Source organism: Lepisosteus oculatus, chromosome 4, assembly GCF_040954835.1.
Source record: "Lepisosteus oculatus isolate fLepOcu1 chromosome 4, fLepOcu1.hap2, whole genome shotgun sequence".
Taxonomy (NCBI): Eukaryota; Metazoa; Chordata; class Actinopteri; order Semionotiformes; family Lepisosteidae; genus Lepisosteus; species Lepisosteus oculatus.
In genome coordinates, this window is record NC_090699.1 from 7944293 (window position 1) to 7955052 (window position 10760).

Consider the following 10760-nt stretch of genomic DNA (forward strand, 5'->3'; position numbering starts at 1 on the left):
GACAATCTGCGGTAATCTGCATGACTCCTGCTTAAAGCTTTTACAGCTGCTAAGGCAAATGACCTTTGCACATGCCCAACCTACCACTGGTTTCTTTGGAAAAGACCTTGATCTCCAGGTTGAGTTCCTTTGCTTTCTCCTCCACACACCTCATATAAGGATCGTCTGCAATCGCAGTAGTTCTTATCAAGATAAACAGGAAAGGTTAAAAAAAAGGAAATAAACAATTCCAAACATTTTACACCGAACTTCGAGGTAGCCGGGAACTAGTAACACATAGCTCTGATGCCTATTTTCCTCACTAATTTGCCTTGAAATGTTATCATTGTTTACTGCCCCCTTATGAGAAAAAAAAATCAATACAGCATAAATAGGACCGTTTTATACAAAAAAAAAACCACACTGAGAAATCTGATACAGGTGGCTTTAGAAGGAAATCCAACTATGAGGATGTTGTGTTCCATTCAGTCATCTAGGCCTCAAACTGTTCTCCCCCCTGCTCTCTGGCAAGCAGTACTGCACCCCTAAAGCCCAGATCACTGGGCTTAAAAACAGTTTCCAACCTAAGGCTGTCTGAATCATAAACAGCTACATGTAATGCCTCAGAACTCTGTGCGTCTGCACTCTGCACTTTTTGCACATTTTTTTTCACTACTACATATTTATTGTTCTCCCCAACATCCTTACCATTCTGGTTCTATCATTCATTACGTTGTAATGTTCTGTCTACATTGTGTGGCATTGTCCATTGTACTGTGTATGTCCTGAGAGATTGGAGGAAATAGGAATTCCAATGTACACGTACTGTACATACGGCACTAAACGCCTCTACTCCTCTACTCGTTTTCCTTTTGGCTACCAAGGACAAGCCTTTGTTGTAGCATAAATCTCTTAAAAGGAGTGTGACAATGCACGCTTTGTTATTGCAAAAATGTGTAAAGGTTTGTAAATTCAGAAATCAAGGGATGATTTAAACCATATCCCCCCCCAAAAAAAAATCATCAACAAATTATTCCTTGCTGTAAAGAAATGAAAAGAAACATGATGTTTCGGCTGTGGAGCCTTCCACGCCCGAAGAAGGCTCCACAGCGGAAACATTGTGTTTCTTTTCTTCTCGTTTCAGCACGGAATAAACCTTTACTTGTTCCTTTGCAGCCTGCGCATGCTGACGCAGCTCCCATCTCGGACTATCTTTATCAACATGTGGGGCCAAACAGGGCATGCTCGTTGTAACTTTCCTGGCCAGCCGTTCCTTCGACCCAGGCTGAAGGCTTTTATTTTCCCAATTCCGAGCGGGTGTAGAAAGACACAAATCTCCCTGCCCTTTCCAGGATCACCCCCCCAGGTCCCGGGACAGCCGCTCCACCATGTCCGCGGGACGAGGCAGCGCGGACTATTTTACCCGCGGGCACTCCAGCCCCATCAGGCGCAGCGAACGGGGACGGGGCGACCCCGAGGAGGACAGGGATGGCGACAGGGAGCTGGAGGAGAACAGCCTGAACTCCCGGCTCAGGGTAGAGTCCTTCGTGAGGAACAGCAACAGGTCTCTGGTGAGAAAACAGCTGGAGAGTGGGGGTCCAGGAGGGTCAACAGAACGACCCGTTATTGGGTGTGGGGTGTGGTTAAATTAAAACACTGCTTCTGTGTATTTATTGCAAATAATAAAAATTTATTAGATTTATATATGACCAAAAAAATAGAAACGACCTTTGCCTCAAAAGTGTTGCCATCTTAAAATAATCAATAGAATCTTCAGCATGCGTTATGTGCTGCTTTTGAGATAAGCAACATGCTTTTGAGATTAGCAAAAAAAAAGTACTTCGGATGTTTTCTGGCCCTTTTGAGCCCGCAGAATATGTTTTGGCATTTTAATTAGCTGTAAGCGATGCCTTTCTCTGGCTTTGTAGACTATAAAATCTGTTGCTTGATTAATTTTTTTCCCCCCATCTACAAAACAATTTCTGGGGCCGTCTAGCCAAGCGGTTAAGTCTCTGGAGTCGTAATGGGTAGGTTATGGGTTCGAGTCCCTGTTGCAGACACCGCTGTTGTACCTTGAGTGAGGTGCTGTAGCCCAGTTGCTCCAATTTACTCAGCTGTGTGAGTGGGGACCAGCAGTGTTGGGAGTATCTAGTGCAATGGACTGATAGCATGTTAAGCTCTCTAGTCTGCTCAACAGCACAGAAAACAGGATAAGCTCTTGCCTGATAAGCTCATCGATGTAGTCAATGTAGGTTGACTACAGATATTACATCCCCTGAGACAGTTAGCCATTGGTTACAATATCATAGTCATGTCAGGAAGTGTCTATTGGATTGAGTGTACATGACTCTTTCCTTAAAGGGGAGCTGCAGCACTATTTTAATATTTCGGGGTTAGAGAGAATCTGCATTGATGAGTGCAGTTCACAATAATAGTAAAATGTTCAAAGCGACTTGTAAAAACTCCAATTTCCGCCACAAAATAAAGGAAATTTCCAGGTCTGCGAGGCGCCAGAGTCTGCGATTCAGAACGAGGCAACAAAACGTCCAATGAGGTGATGAGGCCTTATGACGTTGTAAACAAGCAGGCTTGTGAATCCGTCTCTTTTAATCCAAGAGAAATATTGCTGTCGACTTCCAGATGGTTTTGATGACAGACACTACTTACTTGTTAACTCTGCCTGCAGATCACGCAGCAACATCTCTGCAGTGAAATGTCTGCTGCACAACCTGGACTTATTCCCTCGCACGTCTCACTACTTTTAGTTTACTTTAATCATTGAGGCGTCACAGTGACTAGTGAGCAGGAAGGGCCGCATCACGTCTCGCGTGAATTCTCACTCTCGCCCGTGGCGAGATCAGGGGTTTGCGACAACAGGAAGACTTCACAAAAAGTCCACGATTCTGTGCGGCATTTGACATTTTTAAAATGTTTCTATACCACTTATTAATTTGTTTTGTTACAGAGATTTAATAACCGTTCTGAGAAATTGGGACTGACGCCCCCCTTCAATCTGAGCTGTCTCTCTTCTCACCCTTTATCCTCCGGTCATTTTCCCTCTCTCCTGTAGGCAGTCGTTTCCCCTGCCCTGAGAGTCTACGAGCCCTATCTCTCCCGCCCATCTCAGTCTCTTCTCTTTTTGTCCCAGGAGTCGCAGCTCCACCCTCCTCTCCACCCCTCCCTCCTCGCCGTGGAGCGCTGCGAGCAGGTGAAGCCCCTGAACGGCACCCTGTTGTCCCGGGGCGGCAGCAGCCCCGACCACGGCCTCCCGTACGACGACATGAGCGAGGAGGGCGAGCTCGACAAGGACAGCGAGACGGCCAGCTCCCTGCTCTCCGACGCCATGACCAACCACTTCCAGATCACCAACGGCACGTTGAAACCCAAGCCCAACTCCAACGGCATCCTCATCCACCCCAAGGGGCAGATGGTGTGAAGGTGGAGCGGGAGGAAAGGAACGCTGTCCTTTCTGGAGCGCCCCCTACGAGGCTCGGCGGTGGAACTGCAGGGTTTTTATAATGTGTAAATAATATGACCTATATGGGAGAGGGAGAAACTGACAATAAAGTGCTGCAAAAGACAGAACAACGATGGAGACAATCCAAGGAACTTCTAAAAGGAGAGAATAAGGGAAATTTCTTACCACATAAGCTGTCATACTGCAGTATTGCCTGTTGAAACGGCACTAGGCTCTTGTCTAACCCTGTTGAAGGGGAGTTCCCTTCTAGAAAACTCTTGTCACTCCTCCCCCAGGACCTTGCATGACTGTCAAGGCAACACAGAGAGGCTGTGCTTTGGTGTGAAAAATCAAATCCCGCACCACATTCCACCCCTGTAAATGCACGGGACCGGTTATATCCAGGACCAGTTTTCCTTCGGCATGGCCTTTCCCCCAAATCAAGATGCAGCACCGACTCAGGGATCTGTATCCCTTCTCAGCCCAGACACTGGAAAGGAGGGGATTACGGTTGTCATCCTCTCTGGGATCGAGAGAGGCATCTAAAGGAGATGCACAGCGAAGGCGGCACAGCAACCGAGGAGAGTCCCTTCCCCAGTAAGCGGATTGAGAAAGATCTAATGGACGATGTGGATTTGAACCCGTACACCCCGTTGTCTCAGCCAGCCAGCGCCTCTTTGTTCCGAAATGTACTTCCTTTCAGAATCTGGGAGGGAACCCACAAACACTGGTGTGCATCCCGTTCTTGAACAAATGCTGGAAGAGGATCTTTTTCTTCATCACTAGCTTTTTGCATCTTAAGGAATTTCAGTGGATTCCCAATTCCTGTGTTGTTTTTTAAAGAAAGTCCTATCATGGTCAAACCTGGACCTGGATCGGATACTTTTGTCGTATCGCTGTCGTTATGCTAGCCACCACCCAGTGCCTGTTTGTCTACTTTTTCCTCAGTGAAAGAACACTGTTTATTGTTGGCAACATATTAGAGAAAGGACTCTTTATGTTTAAATACGGCATCCTATATCTACTGTTTGGACTTGAATAGCTCATTTGCAGTTTTGAGGGGGGGAAATGGTTCTTTGCAGATTAAAATATATTATTAAGCTGTGAAGTCTTAGATGCGAACATTTTGTGTGCCCTTAACGTATAGTTTGCATCAGGCACCAACAACGCAATGTGTTCGGTGATTAGAAATGTATTTATTGTGTTTCTGATGGTCACTTTTCACTTCCACGCAAGACATTATAAAGACGTGGCTTTAACATTAGATAACAGAATGATCACAGATACTTCAACACTCCCAGTTAAACTGAAAGATCTGTCAAAATATATTATAAAATACACGACTAGATCGAGTCTTAGTACCTGAAAATGTGACATCAATTTTTAAGGAACTGTAACTTGAATCGGAGTAGTAGGAAATCCGATGTCAAACCACTTTTAACTTTCACGCTGCTTGGCTTCTGATGATGTCACCAGGGGACGAAACAAACGTAGCCAATCAAACACCGGAAGCAAGTCATGTGATCGCAGAAAATGAGGGGCTAAGTGCCGCAGTTCAGGACCAAGTCCGTTGAGTTGTGAGCGATGTTCTGTGTTAGTCGCAGCTTGCGATCAATTCAGTGTTCAAGAATATTAAGCTGCAACGTCTTTCCCCAACATCTAACATAGCTTTTCACAGCATGCATTCACATGCATCTGACAACGCTAGAGTACTGTTTGGAGCCAACGATACCTGTACAAATATAGTATTTAATTCTTCCCGTCTAAGCCGAGCTGTTCATGTGGGGTTTATGGTGACGTGTGTTTTATAAATAGTAACCTGTTGTTTTTTGTCTCAGTAACAAAGTAAGAAAGATAAAGGTTTTTGTTTTATGTGTCTGCACGTCTCCCCCAGCATTGTTGTACGGACAATGGCAGCATTCAGATGTTAAACTATTCGAAGGTTCACTTCCGAGCTCATTGCGTCCTGTCTAGTTAGGTGCGGCGGAAGAACGGGCGTGTGCCAAGTTTAATCACCAGGCTGTGCAATGGCGGTTTACTGTTTATCTTTAATAACCTATTTATCTTGCCTTCCACCGTTGTAGTAATGGTCTGCCGTAGGGCAACTGCAGAGCCCCGGGCTTCCACAAGGTGTCGCAGTCTTCCAAAACTATGACCAATGATCAAGCGGCGTCAAGTTCCCAGCAACTCACGTTACTCTTGGTTTTACAGTGCTGTTGATATGCCGAATGGGTCGGGGACGAGTATACTGATGTAAAAAGAACGAGGAACTTTTTTTTCGGCTTTTATTTTTTTTTGTACATTCCTGCCTGACTCGTCTCTGTACATAGATTGTTCTTTTTCTACAGCAGAATTAATTTCTACGAGCAGGTCCTATACATATTGTACTATAAGTTGTGCGTTGAAAAAAAAATGGATGTTATTTTAAAATAAAGAAGAGAAACAAACACAGGACTGGATTCGGACGTTCAGTTTTTCACACTTTTTTGCAGACTAGTATTTCGGAGGCGGGCGTCTGCTGTCGTTGTGTCTCACGTTGCTTGTTGCGGTGATGGGGGTGAGGGGCGTCGTGTTGATCTAACTGTGGTCAGTTGGTTTTTTTCCCCAAACAGCTGGCCAACGCAATGTCAGCTTCGACTGTTGATGGTGGTCATTTACAGAGGTAACTCGGCTCCATCTTTCTTCAATAGAAACATCAGTTAAGGAGACCGCAGTGATGGCCCGGGTGACTTGAATACACTTTTTTTTCTGTCCCCTTGCGAGCCAGGGAGATGAACAACGCGATTTTATTTATTATACCAAACACGCACAAAGAAATACCCGTGTTTTGCTTAGTCCTGTTTAGTGGTCAGCACCCTGTGAGTGGTTGTGCAGAACACCTTGCTAACAATTCGGTTTCAACGGTGCTCTTTGGGTTTCTCCAATACAGCTTAATACTTAACACATAAATCGCAAAGACAGCCATAAATAACACATAAAATGAAGGATCCCCAATCCTAGTCCTAGCGTGTTGGTGTGTCTACAGGTTTCAGTCCCTAAATAAAACGGCAGAAATGAAACCTGGCGTCCCTTAAACGGCAGTTCTTGCTGAGCTAGGAGCTCGACGTATCGCTTTTTTCCCCAGACACATTCCATTCCTCTGAAAGGTTGTTTTCGGTGACCGCGGTGAATTATGGCGTCGCGGCGCCGAAAAAAACTGCGACAACTCCGACCCCCCGTTTCACGCAGGTCTTGCCGCGGCCGAGGCGACGGACAGGGGGCGCCGCCGCACAGGGAACCGGATTTGCTGCCACTCCCTTCTTTGCGGGTTTTACAGCACGACATCCTGCCTAGCACGCCCACGGCCTCCACAGAAGACTGCAAAGAGCAGGGCGTCTCTTTACAGGCAAACAAAAGAGGAAATGCTCACAACACATGTCGGGCACAGCCAGTAATTAAAATTAAACTGTCGTTGCACAGAAGTTAGGGCAATGACTTGCGGCCATTTTTGAAGTTCACGGTTATTTGTCATTCCAGCCATATACAAGTATACAGTGCAACGAAATATCGTTCCGCCTGGACCACGGTGCAAATACAGACAGGACACACATGGTGCAAATTGCAAATTACAAGGCCATAATACAATATACATAACTCGCGTTTTTCTTTGCTTTCTAAGATTTCCCTTTATTTTTTGAAGAAACCGTCAGAGAAACTGGAAAACAAGCTTTCATTCCTCCAAACATCTATTTCTCTCTGATAATATGACTGACTCATACAGGCATGATTTGTGATGCAGTTTGGCTTTATTTTTCAATAATATTAGAACAAACTGTTTCTCTGCTCACTTACGTCGTGAGAGAAATGAGTTCATTCTCTTTACTTTAGGGATATCGTCGGGACGTTCACAAACTCGGCTCTGAGTATCTCCAGGCTGTATTTGAGTATCTTTGTCCGAATCATAATGATATTCCGCTTTAGGCCTACAAGGAGTTGCAGTCAGGTTCTCAAGTACTGCACTGAAAAATCACGTCAAGTGCTGACAAGGTCAGCCCTAGTGGACATGTTCGGGATCTGTTGCGAGAGAAAGGTCTGAGTTCAAAATGCAAATCGAGAGGATTTGCATACAGGATTGAAAACCGGAGGCACTTGTTCGACTGCGTACTGCAGGGATTGTGGGATGGTGCAGATAACCCAGCCGGTGGCCGATCAGTCAACTTCCCCCAAGCGATCAAGCAGAGGAGAGCTGCAGGGCCTCCACTTGTTTGTCACTCTTCTCGCGTTCCTGTGATCTGTGAATACGGTGACTGAGAAACTCCTATCCACCCGTCAGCTTTCGAACCACCTGCTTCATCCAGATCAGGTCTGCAGAGTTTATTCCAACAGGTGGATGGCAGGACTCACCCTGGAAGGGACGCCAGTCCATCACAAGGCAGACACAAACACAGACGCGGACCCACACTCACACCGGGGATGGTTTTCCCAGCAGCCGGTTGGCCTAGCAGGAGGTCTTTCGAACTGGGGGAAGTGGGACCAGCCCCTGGCATAGGGAAACTAAGCTCTGAGACCATCAGCGGGCCCCTTCAACACCACGATAGTCTTAATCGGCAGGTGCAAACATGGACAAAACATTCCCACTTTCTGTGGCTGCTGTGGATTTTCCTAATGGAAGCCTGATCAAAGACTGACCGATCCTAATCGAGTAGGTACATGTACCGTGTCTGAAGCACAGAAAAACAAGAGCAGGACAAGCGATTTCACAACAGAGGTATGCCGAGTCATGTTGCTGCAATAATGCGGAATATGCATAATGATGTCATAATTGATGTAATAATTTGTCTTTTGGTTTCAGATCCATGTAACTAGCAAACAGTAGACATTTTCAAGCTAGACACCTAGACTGCTTGAGGGGTTTTACTAGAAGTTAACTGAATCACGTTTCCCTCAGTTGTACACAGGCCGTGTGTGTCGCCCCGACTAAAATTCGGCTCTTCCCAAAAACACAAAAGCACGAAAGCACATGTACAAGAAGCTGTTTGGCGATTAGATGCAATTGGCATTAAAATGCATTGTTTTCCTTGCGGTTTCTCTGGTATTTCATTAAATGGGGGTATTGTAAACCCCACTTGGAGCTCTTTGGATCGCAGTCACTCTCCCAGTGACAGTGACAGGAGCAGAGAGGAGCTTTTCAGGGCTCAAGATGACTGAAACACACCTGAGGTCGGAAAATCTAGGCAAATTGATTTATAGAAAGTTTTGTTTTTATAAAAGTTTCCCCATTTGCTCAGCCTACTTATAAGTCATTTATTCTGTGTTCTTCAAAGCTGGTTAGCAAAAGTTTTCTAGTTATATAATTCATTTATTTTACTGTGCTAAGTAGTAAAAATAAGGTTGTGTTGGGAGCTGATAATACTTGTGCAAACGTGTAATCGTGACAATTTGTGCAAATTGTGATCTTGAGAGGCCCCTTTCCAATAATAATAGTTAATAATTGCTTACACTTATATAGCACTTTTCTGGACACTCCACTGAAAGCGGTGTACAGGTAATGGGGATCCCCTCCACCACCATCAAAGTGCAGCCCCACCTGGATGATGCGACAGCAGCCATAGTGCAACAGAACGCTCACCACACATCAGCTATTAGTGATGAGGAGAACAGAGTAATGAAGCCAATTCATTAATAGGGATTATTAGGAGGCCATGATTGATAAGGGCCAATGGGAAATTTGGTCAGGATGCCGGGGTTACACCCCTACTCTTTTCGAGAAACGCCCTGGGATTTTTAATGACCACAGAGAGTCAGGACCTCGGTTTAACGTCTCATCCGAAAGATGGCGCCCACTACAGTATAGTGTCCCCGCCACTATACTGGGGCATTAGGACCCACACAGACTGCAGGGTGGGAGCCCCCTGCTGGTCCCACTAACACCTCTTCCAGCAGCAATCAAAGCTTCTCAGGAGTCTCCCATCCAGGTACTGACCAGGCTCACACCTGCTGATCTCCAGTGGGGCTGCCAGCTGTGAGCTGCAGGGTGATATGGCCAAGTTCATGGCCAATGTCCAAGGTCTTGCCTAGGTCCCCCAGAAAAGCTAGGGAGGAAACTGGAGCACTCACACCAACATAAGAACATGCAAACTCCACACAGACAGCACCCCAGGGCCGGAATTATGAACCCAGGGCACCAGCACTGCGAGGCAGCAATGCTGATCACTGCGTCTCCTGTGCAGGCGTGATACTGCTGCTTTTTCACACTTCTGAAACTGTGTCGCCCCCAACCCACATCCAGATTCTTTAAAATCCTTGACTTATCTTCCTTGGGGGGGGTGTAAAATCCGTCACCCTTCTTCCTTCCCACTGCTCTCATATTTGCTACACAGTCACTTACAGCCCAGAGAGGAAGTGGCTTTCTGTCTTGTAGTTTCAGAGAGGCAAGAGGGAGCGTTCAAGTGAGCACGTGTGTCTCGAACCCAAGGGAGGGGCCATTTTGCGAAAGTGCCCCAGCCTTCTGAAACAAGTGTGTTCTGTACAAAAAAATACATTCATGCAAGAAAATAGAGAGTGGGCCCAATTAGAGACCAGAAGAAATTGGGGAGACATGGACTGATATAGCTCATGACAGAAGATGTCAGGCCAAGCACACTACAACATCAAAATCTCATTTTCCACAGCCCCTTTCAGAGCATCTCCAGTTCTCATTTTGAGGTTTGAAGTTTGGGCTGTCAGACTTGCCCGTCTAGCCACCTGTCAGTCCTGCGTGTCTTCCGTTTCAAAACGGCTCACCCTGAGTCCTCTTTCTGGAGTGGGAGGGAATTGCGCATTTGTTATTTTTTATTTATTTTTTTTATTTAATTCACTGCCCCTGTCCAGAAAGGGGAGGTTCAGTGACTGAGCTTTTGTCTGTCATCCATTCGCCATCACTGTTTCATTTTTTTTGAAAGGCCCGTTAGGAAACTAGCGGTGTTTCTGGCGTTCTTAAGAAACATCCTGTTCTTTCGGGTATCCTTGACAACGCAGGCCCGTGCTCTCACCCTTCTCTTTTGTGAGTATAGGCTAACCCCACACTTCCTGTTTAAAAAAAACACATGTAGAAACTATAGGCCCTGCCTTCACAAAACACTCCTCTTAGACTCCCTCTCTGCTACTTTTCTCCAAAACAGAATTTGTATGAAAATCACAGGCTCTCCACTCCGATTCTGTCATGAAGGCCTTTATTTGCGATGGGGCCTACGGTTTGAAGCCGCTCCGTGAACAACTCTGAAACCGCAATCGATTGGCAGCTTTTGAAAGCTGAAAGAACGTAGGAAGGAGGTTGGGTTTTCGTCAGCGCAGGGTTTAATAATAA

At 45.9% G+C, this 10760-nt stretch overlaps 1 protein-coding gene across 1 annotated transcript in view; it reads left to right on the top strand.

Moving 5' to 3' along the window:
* The window catches only part of nectin4a (nectin cell adhesion molecule 4a), a 69302-nt gene extending 63412 nt beyond the window's left edge, over positions 1–5890 (top strand). The window contains exons 11-12 of the mRNA XM_015339090.2: positions 1332–1550; positions 3128–5890. Coding sequence (XP_015194576.2) covers positions 1332–1550; positions 3128–3415 — 507 coding nt within the window. The 3' untranslated portion in view covers positions 3416–5890. The remainder of the gene's footprint in view (positions 1–1331; positions 1551–3127) is intronic.
* The last annotated feature ends 4870 nt before the right edge of the window (positions 5891–10760 follow it).